Below are 21,141 nucleotides of genomic sequence, written 5' to 3' on the forward strand. Positions count from 1 at the left end.
GAGAGGTTGATTTAAGAAGGAAAATTGGAGCATTTTGAACATAATGATCCACAAAAGAATTGAAAATTTTCAGAATTATATTGTAGCAAATTATTAATATAATTGCTTTTGTAAAATCCTAAAATGTCCTAAACCCTATATTTCTCTCCATATCATAATTTTACTTTCTTTCTATTTTCTCTTTTACTACTTCAATCTCCTTTTCATTTATTTTCTTCAATGAATGAAAATGAAATTATAATTACACCATTCTTTTTTATCATCTCCCTATTTACTTGAATAGGTATGATTGACCAATGCAAAGCACAAATTTAATTTTGATAAGAACAAAAATAAAATAAATGATTGAGTTAAAAGAAAATGTGGGGATATATATTATACTCTCCATTGGTTCTTTATCCTTACATCAATATGTTATTACCAAGTCCGCAAACACAAATAAACATCAATAACATGTTGTGCAATTAATAAAGTAATGATTGTTCAAAATTGATTTACAAAGCTGCTTTCTTTTTTTTCTTTCTGTGAGGCTGAGTTTAAATTGTATTAATTACTATAAATATTATTCGTGTAGTGATTCTACAATTTAATCATACAATAATAATGCATTTAGATGAATGAGTAGTTGGGATCAATTGAACATATGCATTTATATATATCTTAGCTTAGCTTTCCACTTTGTTCTTGTCAAGGAATCCATTCATTTTTTAATCTTCTTACTTTTTAATTATTTTTTAGAAGCCTGACTTTTGATTTTTGTACATTATAAAAACAACCAAATTTCATTTTATTAGTTTCCTCCTCAATTATTGTCCTTTTATCTCATTTAAATACTCTTTTCTCTCACCTTATATTTAAAGGGCCCCAGATTATTTTAAAATGTCGAATCTTTTACATATATATACATATATTTCCTCTTTGAAATTTTGACATATATATTAAATAATGGCATGCGTGATGTTTTCTTCTTTTTTTTTTTCTCTCAGAAAAAGAAAAAGAATTATTCTTTAGTTATTCATTAGAATTGTTCCAAAAATAAAAGTCTTTTCCGACGAATTAAACCGATTATTATTTGTTGCCAAATATTTTTGTAGCCACGACTTGTCGGTTGAAAGTTTAAATTTAAAGTTAATTGAAGTGTAGTTCATATACAACATAGGTAGCCTACATTTTATTTTAATTCATAAACTTTACTTACCCTTAATTATTGTAAATTCTTCTTCTTGTTATTTTAAAAGAGGAGAGTGTAAGTATTACAAAAAATGTCTCATTAATTTAGCCCTTTAAACTTTTTCAACCGACAAATTTCAAAACCAATTTCAAGTAAACTTATACTATTATACTAACATTAAAATTCAAGACTTTCAAAATTATATAATAGTAGAAATTGTAAAAATTAAAAAGGTTGGAGTTTAAATTTTATGGTTTGGAGATTCAATTTTTACCCCTATTCTAAATTTGAGAGTACAATTTTAATCATCATATTTATAGAAGTATTAAGAATTGAAGATTCAATTTTGTTAGGTTGAATTAACAAGGGAATAATGAGAGAGTTAGGTGGGAATACCTAAAATGAATAATCTCTCACTAATCTTGGAGCTAATTAACGTATGGGTACAGAACCATATTTTGTATATATATTGGAAATCACATTATTCATGTATTAGAGTGGGAAAAACCTGCTAAGCCATTAATTAAAATTAAACTGAAAATTTATTGATAAAAATGTTATATATTATCAAAGTTGGAACAGTAAAACTAAACTCAAAATATATCGCTATAACACTAATATTTTGACTTCTAAACATTAAGAGTGTATTTAAATACATTCTAAAGTGTAATTTTAAAAATAATTAATTTTAGAAAAATAATAATTAGGTGTTCAACCACTATTAAAAATAAATTTTTAAATTTTGAAGTGTATTTTAAATACTTTTTATTAAAAGAGTTTAAATAAAAATTAGTTTTTTTAAAAAATATTTACTTCTTGACGAGCATTCAAACAAATAATCTGTATATACCTATAGTATGTATAAAAGTATGTATATATGTACGCATATACAAATGTACGAATGAGAGAAACTTTTTGTTAAATTTTACCCTTTTTGTTAGTATATTTATTTGTTTCTTACTTTGGTTTTATTGAAATTTGTTATTTATTTATTTTTTAATTTAAAATTATTTACTAATAAATATATATATTAATAATTTTAACTTTTTCTTTCCAATTAATTATATCATTAATATTTTTCTAAAAATATTCACATCTCTCTATCTTCCACCTAATTCACATCCCTCTATCTTCCACATGTTTACGTTCCCTTATCTCATATTAACTATTTTGTAATTATTTCAACTTTTCAAATTCTTTCACTTTTTCAAATATTTCATTCTTTTTATTTTTTTTTCCATGTTCAAGTCACAACAAAATGTTTGTGTTTGAAGAAATTAGTCTTCCAATAAGTTCAAACGAAGATTTGTGAACCAATGCTACAAAAGCTCACAAACTTTCATTTGAACTTGTTGAGACGAACATTCCAATTTTGAACAATATTTCTAACAACTTGAAGTTTGAGTTGAGGAGAGCTTGTTTGGTTTTGAGGCTAAAATGACTCTGTACATTATATAAGTAAAAAATGTTTTTGTTTTATGGTTGTTGCTGAGGTTACATACAATTTGAGGTGAGAGGCTCTCTTCTCGAGTTTATGCCATCATTTTGGTGTTGCTTGCAAGCTTTAAGAGAGATCCCTATGTTGTTGGTCACATTTGTTTTTCTGTGGACTGTAACATTCTAAATAGAGAAGAAAAAAAAGAGAAAATTTTGGATAAGTGAGAAAGGAAAAAAAATATTGTTGTTTAGGCCTTATGGAAATTGAATAATAAGAAAACTTATTTTTTTGTTGGTCGATTATTTTCTTTTAATCTGTTGGTTTGGTCATCTTAATGTGTTAAAATGATATTGATTTAAGTGAAAAACGTATATTTCTTCTAGAGCGTACTATTCAAAATTTAATTATTTTTTTTGATAAATATACTTTCGGAGAGTAGATGCAAATGGATATCTTCACGAGGAAGACGTTCCAAAGCAGCCACATCAATCCTGCTTCATTAAAAATAACAGAGGTAAATACAAAAAGCAAGATATAATAGAGGGCTAGAGGGTAACCCCAAAAAACTTAAACTGCTAAAAAGCACCTAAGTTTAATGCAATAGAACTAGGCGAGTAATTTTTGAAAAGGTAAGATCATGCAGCTTGTCCATAGACCCGTTATAGCTTGTATGTTTTCCCCCTTAAAAATCCTTATGTTTCTTTCATTCCAAATGTTCCAAAGGGTAGCAGCCACCAGGTGTTGTTTGATGGTTTGTTTTTTTTGTTTTACCCTTTGTTTTGAAGAGATCTTTGCATAAAGCAATGGAATTTGGAAAGAGAAGGGGTCTGTCCAATATAATTTCAACATTCTTCCAGAGCTTTGTTGAGAAGGGGCAGTGGGTGAATAGATGTTGTTTGTCTTCTTCAGCAGCTTTGCAGAGGATGCACCAAGAGTGCTTTATATTCAAATTTTAAAATTTAAATGTTGTTTTTTCTTGAACAGTTATCAAATTTATCCCTTAAAATTATTTTTTCTATTTTAACCTTCGATATGTAATTGATACATGAAAAAAGTCATACTCATCAATCTAAAGGTTGATTGAATGAATTATTAATTTGATAGTCATATTATCAAATTCTTTATATCTTTTAGCTCATTTTATTTATACATGCATATAACAATTCTCAAGGAATAAATCTTTTTAGAAATAAAGTTGAAAAATGTATTTACAAAAATCATTTTAAAAAATTATGAGTAAGTAAATATAGTTTCATACTAATTGTGTGAAAGATTAACGTGCATATAGTGTTACCAACTAGTATATCTATAAAGGAATAAAAAAATTTAGAGATTGTTTTGGTAGACAATATAACAAACGTCAAAATATTTACAGCCAATGTATCAAAATCAAAAAGCCCATGCATGAAATTGATTTTTTTTTTTATAAATATTTCAGGTTTGCTCGTCACTTTCATCTTATTTCTTCTCTTCCTCTTTTGCGATTTCATCATCTTTCTTCTTCTTTTGCCATTTTTCTTTGAGAAATTGTATAAAAAAACAAATTTGATCAAATATTTACGAGCTATAGAAAAATTTCAGATTCTATCAATAACAAACATTTGATAGCTAATGATATCCTTCTATCAAATATTTTACTTTTCTAAAAAATGCTCGTTTTAGATAAAACCATTAAAAATTTTGTTTAAAAATACTTTAAAACTTTCCATAAATACAACTTAAAAAAAATACTCACTACACCAAATTTCTTTAGATTAAAATATAAAACTCTAAACATCTCACGAGAATATCAATATAAAAATTTGTTCTCAAACAATAAGGAGTGAAATAAAAAAAAAGATCAAAATTTGAAGTTAAAACATAAAATATAAATTTGAGTTGGGTTGAGGTTTAGGGTTTGTGGAGTGAGGTTTTTGTGTTAGTGAAAGAGTAATTATTGAAGCTAAGATGAGGTTTGCATAAGGTTGTTTTGTGGATATGTGTAGTGGGAAAGCTCTACGTACATATGGTTGGAGTAAATGAATGTAATTTCTTCCAATTCCCAGTTCCCCAAGCTGGCCGGTGTGCAAACAATGCTAAGCGCCCTATCAACCTCTAAAACTTGTATGTATTAGGGATGGTGACCTTTTGAAATTTTAATTTTCATGTGAGAGTGAAAACAATAGAACATATTAAAGTAACAATATTGATTTACATTCAAAGTAATCTTCCTCCAAATATCATATTCACAAAACACATACCAATAAATCAAACCATAAACAATACTTTTCCTTCCATCACACACACACACACACACAGCACGTCTAATTAACACCCCAACTGATGAAGAATTGTGTTTTTCAGTACTACGTCCACACAATAATCAGGGATTGGAAACGAGACCATTCAACTCGAGAAGCAGCCGAGAAGCTTCTTCGGGGCAGTACCGGTGGCACGGTACTTTGCAGCCGTCTCCTCTGCTTTGAGAAGATCTTCTCCTCGCTTGGCTTCGATTATCGCCCTCTTTTCCTCCGCCGATTTGTGGAGCAGAGCAATTTTGTTCTTCATTTGCTCAATGTACTTTGCCTTCTTTTTCTCCAAACTTTCCTGCTCAAAGTTTTGTTTAATTAGCTAGCTGTCTGTCGTCAAAATAACATCACTCCCAAACTACAAATCAACTACTCAACCATGTAAAATATATTTTAATACCTCGATCTTCTTCAAGTCAGCTTCTACAGAAGCTTTTTGGCTATTCTCCCATGCGGCAACAGAAGATAGCTTTTTGTGGGCTCTGGAAAACAAGATTCAATTCACTTCTATATAAGGAGTGTTGGAAAAATAAGTTGGTGTTATAAGAGTTAAGAAAATGAACATATACATATATTATTAAAAATGAAAAATATTACATAAATTAGATGATGATAGAAGAAAAGTGAAATAATTGGAAAATTGTGTGGTCTTACTTGTTCTCTGCCTTGGACTTTTCACTTTCTTCCCAAGCTTTAACGAGAGACAACCTCTTCTCTGTTGCAACTTTTGCTAGCACAGCATCTGTGTGGCGTATCTCAGCAAATTATATTCATATAAACTCACTCTTACCTTTCACTCTAAATAACATAACTTTACTTTTAAATCCTATTTTCTTTTTATATTAATATAAATTCCACCTCTCTGTTTCCCAATCCCAACCACTCTCTTCTTTCTTTTTCTCTTTATTTAACCTAAACTTTATATGTAATACAATATTTGCATCACTCAGATTCCAGAAATAAAAAGAAAATTACTACTAATAACGGACTACAAAGCTAAGTTTATTATAAAATCATCTTCCTATTTTACCCTAAAATATTCCTTTTAATTGTTTAAGTATTCCACAAGATCTATGTCAAAATATGTAGGAATAAATTAAATTTCATGTTTGATCCTTATGCTTATAGAATTTTTTTAAAAAAATTTCTTAAAAGAGAAAATTCTAACTATAATTCTAATCTATGGAAAGAATCAAATATACAATTAAATTTAAGAATTTTTGGAAATAATAGAAATGAAAAAGAAATAGATAGGGGTGGTTTTTTTAATTTTCCTAAATAGACCTCTGTTTACAGAGCCTTCAGTGGTTTTGGGGTCAGCAACTTCTGGAACCTCTGCAAGAAAACAACAAGAGAGATTAAGTAAGTAAAGATAATTTATGAGTCCGGTGATTTCCATTCCAGCAGCCAAACAAAAAACTCAAAATTTCCCAATTGAGAGCACGCAGTAAAATTGAATAAATTTGATGGGAAGAAGAGTGTGAGCTGAAAAAATGAATAAAAAAAGAAGAAGAGAAGAGGAGAAAAGAGGGAGGGGGCTGTGGTAATGAAGAATTGAGTTACTTTCAACGAGAACGAGGGCTTTAGAGTCATCAGTTTTGTGTTCGGGCGGTGGGGGAATGACGGATTTCTCCTCGGTGACGTCTTTGGGGAGTTGTTGAGGAGGATCGGAGGGGGGCGGGGATTCGATCTTCTTGGATTCTTCAGCCATGGGAGTGGTGAAAAATGGAGAAAAAAAAAGGGAAGAGAGAGAGATTGGGAAAGTGAGTGGTTTAGATATTAGATATTAGATATTAGATATTAGATTTAGAGTAATAATAATAATAATAATAATAATAAAAAGGGTTAATTAATTGTGTGGTTATTTGAAAAGTGAGCTGGATGATGGTTACATATGACTTAATGTGAGTTGGCACTTCCTATGCTAATACTCCAAACAACCCATATACAAACCCTCTTTTTTCTTTCTTTTTCCTTCCATACAAATCAAATCAACTCATTCAAACATAAATATACCATATAACATCATCATTCACCATAAATCAAACATATAATAAGAAAATTCATGATTCACTCCTACCACTATTTCTGTATATACATTTATTTTTTTCCAACTAACATATCATATTTTTATTTCTTTCGCTCTACATCCAAACAAACTTCTTCCTATTTCATATTATATAACAATTGGACTCTTTCTATTCTACCTTCCCATATCTTCTATTTTACTCTCAAATAATCACATTTTTACTTTTATATACTTTTTTTTTTATCATAGGATACACATTCAACCCTAATTTTTGCCATCACAATCAACATTTTTATCTATATCTCACTTTTGTCCTATACTATTTAATCTATGCTTAAATATATATCAAAAATAAAACTATTCTTTTCCTTTATTAAATGAGTCGAATATCTTATTGTTTGGTTCTAAATAATAATAATAATGAAAAGAAGAATTTTAGTTTAAATTCTAAATTTATTCTTTTCACTTTTTAAATGGTAAATTAAAATTTTTTAAATCTATATATTAACCAAGGTTTTGGACGAAATAAAGAAAAAACTTGAGCAAATTTATAATTTAACCAAAGTATACATATGATATTTTCATTTCCATATTTTCTTTTTAAAAAAAAAAGAATTGAAAAACATATTTTGTTGAGATGGAACGGCTATTATTTCCTATTGAGAGTAAGGTAGAATATATATATACACACACCTATCCATATATATATTTAGAAAAATCATATATTTTCATTTAATCAATAAGTAATAAGTTTCTTTCCTGTTGTAAGGATTTTAATTAAATTAAATTTTGATTGATTCATCTTCTAAATTGGGAGATTGTTTTCCCACTTCATCATTGGTTATGAATGGTATTTGTTAAAATCATGAACGGCTCTGCCTTCTGGAAATTTTCTTTATTGAAAATTAATGCTCATTTATTGTCAAAGTTCATCATCAAACACAAAATTAATTAATTAGGCTACAAGACTATAACCTTTTCAAATAAGTAATGCACATTTAGTACTACTCTTCCATATGTCAAAATCTTTTTGTACAAGTAATTTCCAAAATCATCAAGGCTAATCAATGAATCCATCCCCTTTTGTAAATAAACATATTTAATCTTTTTCATATAAATATTTAAAATAGGTTGTATTGTTTTTTTCTTTTTCTAAATAAAAATGTGTTTTAAATAAATCACAATTTTCAATTAAAAACTTCGGAAGAACTATTTATGAAAAAATTGTTGGTCTAAATAGTCTAGTTTTGATCGAGAGATCAGAAATTGATATTAAGTTTGTATAGTTAATGATTTTAGGTTATAAAAATAGTTTCAGAGTAAGGATTAACCCAAAAAGATTGAAATATAAAGTGTTTAGACTTAGTTAAGATATGGGAGAGGTTTGTGGATGGAGGTAACTTAAAGGACATATGAAGCAACTTTAGAGCATACTTATTAGAGAGCCTACAAGATAGCCTAGAGTGAGTTCAGATCATCAAGGGAGCCAAGAAGGAGCTCGTCCACAATAATTGTGGATGATGCTTTTTAAGGGTGTGAAATTTATGGTATGCCAAGTTCAACCAGATTGAGTTTATGTCTTTCTAAGGTAGACATAAAATATCAAGTTTTGATCTGTAGAATGAATTTTCGTATGACTTTCTTTCTAACATTATAAAGTTAGGAAAATAAAAGTTGGATTTCTCTCTTGAATAAAGTAAGACAAGTTGGGAATAGAAATGTTTAGATCACATTACATGTATTTTCTGCCAGACACTTTATCCCCATTGTTTATATTTGGTGAATTGGTGATGTGATCATTGAAGGTTGAGTCCCGATTATACATGACAAAACTCTTTCTGGTTCCTCATTGTTATAGACTTATATTATTACATATCAACTAATTAAGCAACGACGTATAAGTGATTATATGGAAAAATGGTCAATTTGTTGGTAAATACCTTCTAAAAGGTTTTTTTGGAAGATGATGATCCTCCTCCGTTGGAAACAATTTGTTACTGTGAATAAATACCTTCTAAACAGCTTTTTAAGAGATGATGACCTCCTCCCTTGAAAATGTTTATTTTCATTCACATAAAAACTAAGATAAGATCTACTCTCGACAAACTTCTATTATTAGGTTATGTTTATCAAACCCTAATAAAAATTGTTGTAATCATAATGAAATTTTATTTAATAAATCAATAGTAATGCATGAACTTGAATTGTAATAGTAATTGGATTGTTTTTATTTACTGTTATATTTTCACCATTACCTCTACCTTTAACCTCTACCTTTAAGGATCAATCGGTATTAATATCGATAACGATAACAAAAAAGTATGTCAAAAATTAAAAAAGAAAACAGTTATAATTAACAGTAACCAATGATATAACTATATAGATAATGATAATTATAGGGTATGATTTTCATACCTAATCTGATTAAACACCCTTAACTGATCAATCCAATTGCCTTATTTCATTACACAAGTAAAATAAAATAGTTCCAAAATTATGAAATGAGGTTCCTTCTTTTTCTAACTTCCGTCCATCTATTACATTTAGAGTATTTATATGAATAGAGTTTGATTAAAGTTCATCAATAATATAATAAAAAGGATCAGTGATGTATAACTTCAAAAATATAGTATTAGTAATTAGAAGTTGGAGTTGGAGAAGAAAGAGAAAATGAAGATGGAGTTTGATTTCATATATAAAAATTTGGAAATGAAGACTTTTTATATATTTTTCTTCCATACAATGATACAACAGGGTGTCGGCAGTTTGGCATATATGTATGCAACAACCAAATTCTCACCTACTGATCATTCTTCATATTTGTCTTTTTACTTTGATGTGCTAACCTCATCTTCCAATTACCTCCTCCACCATTGGAATTTATGTATATTATTCTACAATTAAAAATTATATAAAAGAAGTGTTATGAAGGCCTCAACTTAGACATATATGGATGTATTTTTTTGAAGTCATTCTCACTAATATCGTATATATATGATTCTGTTATGCTTAGTTGGAGCTCAATTGAAAAACAGTCGTGGAACTTAAGTTAGAGCTTGACAACCCATGCAATATGGAATAATCTTAATCGGTATATAATTAAGTTAGAGGTAGGAGGCCATCAAGATTAATTTAAGGGGCATATATATATATGTTGTTGTAGTCAATTATTTAAGAAGTAATGAGTATTCATGACCATCTAAATCATATTTTTTCCAATCGTCTAATATTAAATGAGCATGTGGGTGATAAACATTCTCTAGGAGCTTCCAGCAAGAGAGCCAATGCACTTGATTTAGAATATGTTTTCTTCTTTTCTGTGAGGTTGATTTAGAATATATCAACAAAAATATGTGATTTAGCAAAAAAGGTTCCATTTATTTAAGGTGAAGTAGACATTAGTTAGAGATAAAACACGATTTCAAAAAAAAATATTTATTTTAAGTAGATATTAGTTAGAGATAAAATTTAACCTTCTTATTTAAAAATTATTAATTTATGCAGATATTAGCTAGAGATAAATTGTGATTTAAAAAATAATTAAAAAAGAGATATTAGTAAAAAATAAATTGTGATTTGTTTTCTTTTGAATTCCTTGTATTTAAGTGAAATAGATATATTAGTTAAAGATAAAATGAGACTTTTTAATATATGTATATATATAAAGAGTTCAAAGGCTAATCAATCCTAACAGAGAAATTAAAGTTGGGGAAAAGAAACATTGGGATCCAATCAAATATTAAGAATAATCAAATTTTAAACCAACAAAATGGAATATCCAAAATCAATCTAACATGGCCTGATCATAGGCTTCAATAACCACACACCCAAACTACTCCCTCTCTTCCTCGTCATGAATGAGATTACCAGAAGAAGAATACAATCAAAAGATATATCTTTCCAAAGCAAATAACAGCCCCCTAGAGAATGGCATGATGAGCAGTTTTGAGAAATAATGCATCATTATACTTGAAAACAATCAATTATTCTTTGAGATCATAAAATTAATTACTTACCAATCCTTTCTTCATTCATTTTTGGCCAAATATTTAAGATTGAAAGAAGATGTATCTCTTTCTCTCCTCCTAATTTTATCTTAAATTTTCATTTTCAATCAATTTAGACATTTTATTAAGATCTCCTCCTAATTTTATCTTAAATTTTCATTTTCAATCAATTTAGACATTTTATTAAGATTACCTTTTAAAATCCATCCGGATATGTAAAATGTTACTATATTCTTAATTATTATTGTCAAATGGGCTATCAATTACAATTACCCAAATATATTAAAGAATAAACCTTTTTGTAACCATGTCAATGAAGGCCTTGAGGCTCACATGTTCAAATAAGAGGTTGAGGATCAAAGATTCAAATGATAATTACTAATACCCTATTTATTGTTATCAAGTAGTTCAACATACTTTCAGTTTCAATCAGACTAAGACAAATAAATTGGGGAAAAGAGAGCCTCAGTCCCATTTTCAAATTCAAAAGACTATTTATCTTATTGTCAGACGTTTATTGAACAATAGTAAACATAAACTCAAGCCTCGATTCCACTGTAGTATCATCATCACCCTACACAACTAGATTTCACTTACCTATGAAACAAGATTACTAAAACATGAGCAGACTTACATTGTTCTCATTTCCTATATCCGCCAGAAGGGCATTTGCAGTCCGAAGAATATTAATCGGCATTTGCAGCAGCAGGGGCTTCCTCAGCTTTATCATCTCGAGGTTCTGAGTGACTTTCTTCGACGGGCTTGCTAACTTCAGCAGTGCTTGATTCTGCAGGCTCACCAGCTGCAGCATCACCTTCAGCAACTGACGTCTTCACTGTCCCAACTTTAACATATTTACTCATGAATTTGTATTCCCAATCCTGCAACATTTCCAGTTCGGATGGGCCGAGACCAGAGATATCCCCAGTCAGATCTTTCTCTTCAAATGACATTTTTGCAAGAGCTCTGCTGGCATCCTTTCCAGCAAAAAGAGCATAGGGCCCCCCGGGTCCATAGAACATCCTGCAAATAGTGCAGGTTAGAAGAAATAATAACAAAGAAATATGAAAGCTTGATTCAGAGAAATATGGAAAATTAAGCACCATCTGGGCGAACACAAGACTAAAACCTGAAGGGTACAAGTGCGATGTTCTCCAATTCAAAATTTCCTTTAAGAGGACTCACACACAAGAGAAAGAGTGCAAGACACTGCAAAGTGCAAAATATTGGGATATTTGTGTCTACGGCCTTGGTGTAGTGAATAAATCATAGTCAGAAAAACTCCTCATGAATTCGGATAGCCAAAGATGTCACAACAAATTTAATGCCTGTCCAAGAGTATACATAATCATAAAACAATGGACCTGTCCTTATAGTGTTTTTCGAAAAGAAACTCGCTACTTTTTAGGACATCATGAGAAGAGGTTTCTACATTGTTTTTAAACTTATTCTCTTTTCCAAATCATGAGTTCCTAGAAAGTGATTTGAAACCATAGAAGTTTCAGAATAACTCGTGGAAGTTGAAACACCGAACTATTGCCTCTGAACTGCATAAACTATACGAATTCTATATGCTGGAAACACCATAGCCCTAATTTGAAATAAGAAACGACAGCCCCAATAAAATATTTACAAAACCAGATACATAAACACAAACATCAGAGTCAACGTCGAAAGTTTGAATTGATATTCATAAAGCAAAAATCATATATATTATGACAACCATAGAACATCATTAAAGATATTCATTGTAACTTGTAAACAGGTCACTACAGAAATCCACAAAAGCCATGGAAAAAAAATCGACCTAAAAGAGTCAATTCCGTTTTCAGCTCGTACAACCAGAAAGAAACATAAATTTCACAAAAGCTATCAATAGTCTTCTTTTATTATAGCTTGCATCAAACACAGGATGGAAGGGTCATAGAATAAGAAACAGGAAAAGAGAAGGAATTAGAAATAGCCTAAAAAACAAGGATAGAAGTTGAATACAGTAGGACCAAGTTAGGTTTCATTCTGAAGGAATCAGCAGCAATTTGAAGGAAAAGGAGAGGTGTAGAGGGGAAAGCAAAGCAGGAGTGAACAAACAGGTTGACTCAAAAACAAATTGAAACCGAATGAGAAGTTATCACGATGGATCATCCAAACAACAAAATACCTAAAACAGAGGGAAAATGTAAGAAAAAAGTGAAGTTAATGAACCAACCTGCTCTGAGAAACATCGTAGATCTGGCCCTTGATAGCCATGAGAAGAGGTTTCTGGGAATCGGAGCCATCGTATTGCTTCAAGTCATCCTCAGAAATTTCACCAAGTTGAACAGGAGGAGGGAGAGGATGGATTTGGTCCAAGTCCCTAGGGTGGGTTCCGTAGTCGGAGGGAGCGAAGAAACTGGAAATGAGATAGTAAATGGCAAGTCCAAGAGCCAATACAGTGAAGAAGGTGGAAGGAGAGAGGCCTGTGTAGGCGAGGATGGCCTCCTTCAGCGTGTCCCAGACTTGCAGAGCCATGGCGGATGGAGAGGAAGGAGAGTGAAAGAGAGTGAAAGAGAGAGAGAGAGAGAGAGAGAGAGAGAGATTGAGGAGGAAGGAAAGGAGCTTTTGGTTACCAACCTAAAAAGGTATTTTAATCAAAGGCCGTCCTTTCTTGGGAACAACAATTAACATCTCCGCCGCACATTTTGTTTCCCTTGATAATATATAATAATGGAATTGATATTTGGAAGTCTGAACTTAAAAATGATCTCTATGTCTACTTTTTACTCTCAATTTACTAAGAAAAAACATTTTGTTAAAACACTATTAAACAAAACTCTCATTCATCACATTTCCTATGTTCTGTTGAGTCCGTTAGAATTAGTCATCGGTGATTATCAATGAAGTTAGAAGGCTAGTGTTCCTCAATAGAGGTGATCGATCATCCAAGTTAGTAGGTGAACCGAAGAAATTTGAATTTGTCAGCCAAAATGTGTTAAAACATACATTAGTCCAACGAAAAAAGAACACACAAGGTTGGTTTAGTATCATCGAATTCATGATTTACTTTTCTTTTTAATTAAAATCCGTCGAGTGGAGAGGAGAGGAGAGGAGCAGTTGTAGAAGGCAGTGGAGATTTTGATTTTTTATTTCTGTTGAACAGTTGCAGAAGTCGTCGCACTTTTGAGGTGGGTTGATTTTGATTTTTGTTCAACTGGTTCCTTTTGTGAAGCACCCAGCGACGGATGATAACGTAAAACTCTTCCTCCTTTCTAAATTAACCATTTGCTTAGACCTTTTCAAAGGCAGAGAAGATAAAAGAAACAGAATGGGTGCATGTCTAATTTATCACTAATACATTTTTATCATTAATATAAATATACAACTTTTTAAAATATTGTTTATATATGCCCATTGAATTTTCTGTCTACTGTTATGTTTACCCCTAGTAATAAATAAGACGACGAGTAGTATTTTATTTTAAAGAAAGATAATTAAACAAAAAAAAATCCTTTAAACCGTCAAACCAAACCAGAAATTACCAACCTAAACACCAAATTCTGTAAAAACAGTGGATTCATTTGATGTAGTTTCTGGAGGGGTCCCTCCCTCTACGCCCACTCCTAGGTTGTGTTTCCTTTCTCCTTTTGAATATACTTGTGTACATATAAATTTTGGATGCGGTTCACATACCACTCTATACAAAGCATGCTTCATAAGTGAAATCCCAAATGACTTCAATCTTCTAGAGATAGAAACATTGATTTTGTGCTGAAGCAAATAACATATACAGAAATAGCAAAACAGAAACTCAGGATGATTGGATCACCCTTCCAAAATAAAAACTACCTTGGCCAAATTTGGATCGTGACAGAATTATATCATTGCCCTTGTCAAGAACTGATGATTGAGTACTGCCTCCGCAAGGGGACGTTGTCGAAAATCTGAATTCAGCATTGCCTAAAAGAGTTTCTTTTTGTTAGTTTGTTGAAGGATAGAAAAGATTTAGATCATGTAGCATATATATCTTTTGGTAATGATTTAAATAAATCCGAACCTGGCTCAAAACCAAACGTCTAACGTACTATATATATCAACTCTAAATACATATCCATGCTAGATATTTGATTAGGTAAATGAATAACAAATGTACTAATTTTAGGTTTTGAGATATAATTTATTAATCAACGACAATAACTCAGGTTTTTTATACAGGGCTCATAAACCAAAATAGAATGGCTGAAAATTTAAGAACATCAAATATCAATAAAAGTTCAGCATACACGATCCTAACTTTAAATAATTAGACCAAGAATTCCAAAATAATACTGACAAAATATGATGTATGGTTAAGAAACAGAAGAAACAAATATGTTTTTGTGCAAGCAACGAAGATTTAGATAAAAGATCTGAATCTGATATTGTAACACAACTACAAAGATAAAATTTAGAAAAAGAATAGGGCATTTTCAGAGTAATGTATTTAGGATGATAAACAACCTGAAGTAACTGCCAACCAGCACGATCATTGAGATCGAGAAACTTGACTGCTTCAACAAACCGATCATCTGCTAAACAATATCTTCCAAAGCAAAACATTTATATATTTTAGTACAAAGACGTGTTAAAAGTCCTGGACTAGCAGTGTACTGTGAGATAATATAAATGAATTGCAGTTGTAATTTGAATGCTTTGAAGTTCTTGTGGGAATTGCAGTACCATTTTAAAGCTTTGGTACACTCAGTAATCTAGCACCAGAGCAACTAAAGTCCCCAAGTTAAGAAATAACCAAAGAAATAATACTGAGACCGAACATCAATGAAATTTTTTCTATAAAAAAACCACAAGAAAAAAATCCTAGTATAAAACAAACCATGACCAAAGTAAAATTCCTTTCTGCAAATTGAGGAACAAGGATAATCGAAATGTAAAAAAACAGAGTCTTACTCTCTCATGGCCTCAAGATCAAGTCTAAAAGTGCTCTCCAAAAGCCTCTGTAAGTTCACAGAAAAATAACGATTAGGGTACGCAACTTCAGAGGAAATTTTTTTGTTCTTTCAATAAAATATTAATAATAATAATAACCAAGTTTTGATAAGAAGAATAAAAGAACACATGAGAAATAAAATAGACAATCCAACCAGAAAAAGAACCAGTACAGAGAAACCAAAACTAAAGATAACAAAGTGTGCTTCACTCTCAAAGGGACAAGATCGAATATCATCAGATAACAACGAACAGAAAAGGTTTAGTAAGATCAATTACTTGCAAGGAGAGACTATCAACAACTCCAGCTTCACAAAACGGTACAAAAGCCAAATAAGCAAAAAGGAGACCAGCTTCATATCTGCAAAAGAAAAGAAGGAAAAATGGTAGGGTTGACTTAGAAGCTTTGAAGAGAATCCATGCACTAAACTGAACATCATTGTACATATGTCAATAATACATGTCATCTGCTATTCCAAATGCTCTTTTCTCCATTGGAGTGTAGGCGCCAGCAACTGTTGCTCTTCGCCATAGCCCCTCAGCAAGCTGTCCGAGGCTGTCTTCTGGAAACGGATATCTGACAATCAAATGATTTAAAAAACTTTCAACCTATATTGAATGTAAGAAAAATTTACAATTAACTAAACGGTGAAGAAAGGGTAATTTAAGATCCTTAAATGTTGAGAACATAATACATACTTTCAGTTTCAGCAAGCTTTCTCTTGTAATTATGTCCTGGTTTGCAATTGAATGAGTTTTTCTTACTTTTATCAAAAACAATAACGAAATACTAAGGTTCTATACTTTCCAGAAGTTTGGTCTCTACATTACAAACGTAAAAGATAAATCCCAGGCCTTTTAACTTCCTGTATCAAATACTACATTTTTCCAGATAATATACCCCACAAAATACTTACAGGGGATCCACCTATTCTAGGTTAAAAAATATTCCCCACAGATATTTTTGGTGAAATCCCTACCATCTCATCTGACTTCCTCTACACTTATTGCCGACGCCTTATATAAAGCAATTTGGAAGTCTAAAGAAAACAAATATACTCTTCAGATCTTGCTCAACGGTAGCTTAAATTCGACTGATATTTTTCAGAAAAAAGATGCCTTCACATTGCCTTTCACCTTCAGAGTGCTCTTTATGCTTCAAGAAAAGAGAGTCTCTAAACCACTTATGCTTTGAGTGTGTCTATTTGCAGAGTCATTGGTTTTTGTTATTTGACACTTTATCCATTGGGTCTTCTCTGATTCTTGGAAGACAAATGTGATGCATCTTTCTTGTGGAAACGTTTGGAACCAAAAAGCTCTTTTAGGGTTAATGTTGTGAAGGTCATACTTTCTAAGATTTGGATCAAAAGAAATCAACAATCTTTTCATAATTCTACTAAACCTTTTTTTGCTCGCTTCGACTTGGCTCGTTTAAAGGCTTCTAGTAGGTGTTACTCTTTCCAAAAAATTTTATGGGTTTTCATTTCAGGATATCTATAGCAGACAGAATGCTTTGTTTGTACTAATTTTTACTCATGTCTTGTGTTGTTTGTTTCTACTTTCTGATTGGTCCTATTTTGGTTTCAAGTACCGTTGTATTTTTTAGCACTACTCTCTTTTTATATTCATGCCACTACTCTCTTTTCATATTCTTACCGAAAAGTCGTATCCTATATACCCCACAAACAACAAATTTGCATACTGCATTACTCTACCATTAAGTTTTTCTCACATAAATATGCGCTTTTTTATTTTTTTAAAAAGGGAAAGTCACGTTCCTTCCCTGACCAACTGAATTGGAGTTTTTTTCTAAAAAGATTAAAAATATATAACTATCAAATTAAATTGCAAAAGAGGAGAAAAGAGGGCCACTTTCTAATTCTGCTAGTTAGGGTGTTCTTAAGCTTAAAATGCACCTTCAAGGGTGTCCAGGTGATTTTAAGGTGAACGCAGAACCACTCATTACCTATATCCCTTCCATACAAGCTATCAAAACCCTCTTCCACAAAGCTGATTTTCATTATTAAATCTCCAATCCCTTTTCACTAAGGAAAAATTCCTTTCTTTCAGCTTTCCGAGACCAAAACTTCTAATAAAAAGGTTGAAAATGCTGATATTAAAATCAAATTGCAGTGGAAGGAAAAAGATGAATGATGAGGAGAAAATAATTACCTCACATCCACAGAAAAAGCTAGATCTCGAAGTCGTGGGATTAAGTAAGCAGCATCTTTCTCAACAATTGTACTATGAACACAAGCAAATCAATTTTATTTTTATCACATCTGAGAGGTGAGAGAGAAGAATATCTAGAAGCCAGCAAATAATATGTGGTACTTCCGAGTTTCGAGAACTATACTTGAGTACTACAGAAGATGGTCCAAGACTCTGGTGTAATCTGTTACGGTTGTGCATATACACAAGACCTCTCATTATGCCCTGAAACATCCTGATCACAAAATTTCTCCTGCGCTTGATCAACTGTTCTTGTTCGTAAGGGTTCCATGAGACTTGTTCTATCTTTTTGGAAATCCTTTCACTCATTATTTTTCCATAATCTGCAGCGCTATATTTTCCATCATCACGGAAGGCTAGCCACTAAGCATGCAGAACAAGCACTTTTCCATATCATGCAAAAACATACCAAGTCCATAAAACATTTAGACACTGAAAATTGTGGGTAACCTGCTCCCCAGTGTTTGTTTCAAATCCACCAACAAGTAGGGCAAGATTTGAGCAGATGTCCTTTGAACTGCTCTGCAGAATGTCCATATGAACAAAACAATTAAAATAATAAAAATAAAATATTTTTTTTAAAAAAAATACCCATCAGTCTGTAAAGTTTGAAAGCGAATACTTATCCTTCAATTCCCAACAGTCTAATTATCATCAGCACTAATATGAAATAAAATTATGAAGGCAAAAAAAGATAGTATTACTTGGAGAAATGCATGAGCATTTAGCTCATTTGCAGCCATCATATCAGCTTCAAGACCACCAGCCCGCTTTCCAGGATACACCTTCGTATTTTATTGAAATAATTTCAGAGGTTTTCCTTTGACTTTGTCCGTGTCAACAAACAATTCGAAATAAATAGTTTATTCATAACAAACTATATTATGCCTGATTGAAAAGACTGGATACAGATTTTCTACATGATTATGCAATAAATTCACAAAACAAAAGAATTACAGTATTCAGAACATACATTTATAGAAATGGTCCACCATTGACAAGTAAAATAATTTTTCAGTGATAAACATAGAAACGTTCTATCAATGCATAAGCATAGAAATGTGTAAGTTTGTTCCAAATTATCTATCGATTGCGTTTTCATTGACACAGTTGTTGAAGAAGGGAAAACTGATACCATGGTTCACTGGTCAATTCCAAATCATTGCAAAAGTGAGGCTCGTGTCATACAGGGTGGCTTTACCTTTAGGCATGACTCATGAGCATCCACTTGAATTGGCTAGTGATTTGACCATGCAACTGCAGCCAATAAAGCTACCCAGCTGATGGAAATCGCCTTTTGCTGGTGTTTAATTGGACGTCTTAATTACAATATTTTTTATCTAGACAGAGCTCAGTTGAACACGGCAGAAACAGCTAGACTCGATTATATTAATAGATATTCAAGGTTGATAGTACAAGCACTACGTGAGTGATGCTCATTTTGGCAAATAGGGACTTGAGAGGTTAAAGGACTAAAGTTAGGGAGATATATCTTAGGAAGGGTAAATATTCGAAACCATAATGAGGCAGCTACCCATGAGAAACTAAAAGAATAAAAGCGAAGTAGGTGCACCTTAAAAATAAGAGGTGTTCCTTTACGAGAACCCTGAGAAACTCTTCCTTCATAAAGCCTGCAGAAGAACTGCCATTGATACTATTAGTAATGAGATGGATTGAGAAAATTGGTAATCTTATTTTTTAGACCCGTTGGTAACCATTAGGTTATTTGTATTTTGTTTTTGGAAATGAAGTCTATAAACATCATTCTCATCCACAGGTTTCTATGTTTTATTGTCTACAATTTAGGGATGTTTTTAAAAATCAAAGTCAAAATTTTAAAATTAAGGTCCCCATCATGTAACCATTTCGTTTCTTGTTTTTTGTTTTTGAAAATTAAGCCTATGAACACCCTTTTACCTCTAAATCTCTTGCTTTGATATTTATTTTTATCTATATTTCAGAAGAAAAAAAAAAAGTCAAAATTTGAAAACTAAAAAAGTAATTTTTTAAAACTTATTTTTGTTTTTTTAAATTTGTCTCAGAATGCAACGCTACTATTAAAGATTGATACAAACGACAGTAAGAAAATGAAAGAAAATATACCCAATTTTCAAAAATCAAAAACAAAAAACATAATGGTTACCAAACTGGCCTATGTTTTTTTTTTTTTGTTAAGGTTTCGAATGTTTACAGGAAAATCATGATAAAAAAAATGGAAGAAAATGATTGGTCATTTCAGAAACCAAATATTTACCGAACGGCACAAGTATTTATGATTCCCTAACTAATAGCTAGAACACAAATACACATCAAAAGAGCACCTGATCTTTACACTTCCTTCTCCTACATCTTGAACTCTCAATTGCCCTAAGTCTCCAGAAGAATATTCAACGTCTTCCCCTGATTGAAACCCAGAATAGCTGCGGGGGGTGGGAAATAACACATATACAATGACGGTAATGTGAAACTGAGATAAAGTTCAAACTAAGTGAGGAGAGTCAAGTGCAAGAGATTGATTTGATATGATAAACCGAAGCAAAGGAAAAAGAGTGAGTAAATTTGAAGAAATTTCTCAACCGTAGAGCTACACAACCATGAAAAATTGAAACTGAAGATATTTTCCCGCACAGAGTGTGGAGTATAGAGGAGTGAGATGACATAGATTGGAAAAGTAGAGAAACCTGGTGACATTCATGAAGCCATAGCTTCCAATAAGGCGTCCGACCTCGAAGGAGTCTGAGTTAGTGATGAGACTTGCTCTCACTGTTAACAAGCGTCGTCTTGGGGGATTTGGAGAACGGAAGGGTGAGAGGGAATTAGAAGTAGCATCGGTTGGGGATTTGAAGAAGGGAAGTTTAGAGGAGGAAGAGAGGAAGTAATGGAATTGTTTGAGGAGGAGCATTTCCATTTCTTTGGGTTGCGTCCTCCTACTCGTCCACTCTCTCTACTAAAACTGTCCAACTAGATAATATTACTATTGTTTTGAATTACGCTCTTCATCGCAAATATTAATAGTT

General features: G+C 31.5%; 3 protein-coding genes across 3 annotated transcripts; all 3 read right to left on the reverse strand.

Moving 5' to 3' along the window:
• Positions 1-4,762: 4,762 nt before the first annotated feature.
• LOC101213855 (remorin) lies at positions 4,763-6,709 on the reverse strand. Its single transcript, XM_011654396.2, has 5 exons — positions 6,461-6,709; positions 6,182-6,232; positions 5,552-5,639; positions 5,298-5,379; positions 4,763-5,195 (listed from the first exon to the last, which is right to left on the reverse strand). Exons 1-5 carry the CDS (start codon positions 6,606-6,608, stop codon positions 4,995-4,997), a joined length of 570 nt encoding a protein of 189 aa, XP_011652698.1. The 5' UTR covers positions 6,609-6,709; the 3' UTR covers positions 4,763-4,994.
• A 4,593-nt stretch (positions 6,710-11,302) lies between these two features.
• Positions 11,303-13,549, reverse strand: LOC101207362 (membrane steroid-binding protein 1). The gene is made up of 2 exons (XM_004148301.3): positions 13,140-13,549; positions 11,303-11,956 (listed from the first exon to the last, which is right to left on the reverse strand). The coding sequence occupies exons 1-2, from the start codon at positions 13,439-13,441 to the stop codon at positions 11,620-11,622; spliced, it is 639 nt and encodes a 212-aa protein (XP_004148349.1). The 5' UTR covers positions 13,442-13,549; the 3' UTR covers positions 11,303-11,619.
• An 848-nt stretch (positions 13,550-14,397) lies between these two features.
• LOC101207118 lies at positions 14,398-21,101 on the reverse strand. The gene is made up of 12 exons (XM_004148300.3): positions 20,806-21,101; positions 20,446-20,544; positions 19,698-19,755; positions 18,829-18,909; positions 18,575-18,646; positions 18,249-18,487; positions 18,065-18,136; positions 16,353-16,469; positions 16,172-16,253; positions 15,854-15,900; positions 15,407-15,488; positions 14,398-14,866 (listed from the first exon to the last, which is right to left on the reverse strand). The coding sequence occupies exons 1-12, from the start codon at positions 21,030-21,032 to the stop codon at positions 14,783-14,785; spliced, it is 1,260 nt and encodes a 419-aa protein (XP_004148348.1). The 5' UTR covers positions 21,033-21,101; the 3' UTR covers positions 14,398-14,782.
• Between the last annotated feature and the right edge of the window lie 40 nt (positions 21,102-21,141).

Source organism: Cucumis sativus, chromosome 3 (assembly GCF_000004075.3).
Source record: "Cucumis sativus cultivar 9930 chromosome 3, Cucumber_9930_V3, whole genome shotgun sequence".
NCBI classification, from domain to species: Eukaryota; Viridiplantae; Streptophyta; class Magnoliopsida; order Cucurbitales; family Cucurbitaceae; genus Cucumis; species Cucumis sativus.

Bases quoted from the DNA above. Each gene is read 5' to 3' on its own strand.
- LOC101213855 (XM_011654396.2), bottom strand. From the start codon at position 6,608: ATGGCTGAAGAATCCAAGAAGATCGAATCCCCGCCCCCCTCCGATCCT. The intron at 6,233-6,460 runs GTAACTCAATTC...GTTTTCTTGCAG, and splicing joins AGCCCTCGTTCTCGTTGAAA to AGGTTCCAGAAGTTGCTGAC. The intron at 5,196-5,297 runs GTATTAAAATAT...AACTTTGAGCAG, and splicing joins CTGACTTGAAGAAGATCGAG to GAAAGTTTGGAGAAAAAGAA.
- LOC101207362 (XM_004148301.3), bottom strand. From the start codon at position 13,441: ATGGCTCTGCAAGTCTGGGACACGCTGAAGGAGGCCATCCTCGCCTAC. The intron at 11,957-13,139 runs GTTGGTTCATTA...CACTATTTGCAG, and splicing joins TACGATGTTTCTCAGAGCAG to GATGTTCTATGGACCCGGGG.
- LOC101207118 (XM_004148300.3), bottom strand. From the start codon at position 21,032: ATGGAAATGCTCCTCCTCAAACAATTCCATTACTTCCTCTCTTCCTCC. The intron at 16,470-18,064 runs GTAATTATTTTC...TTTGATTGTCAG, and splicing joins GCTTTTTCTGTGGATGTGAG to ATATCCGTTTCCAGAAGACA. The intron at 15,901-16,171 runs GTAATTGATCTT...GTGAACTTACAG, and splicing joins TTGATAGTCTCTCCTTGCAA to AGGCTTTTGGAGAGCACTTT.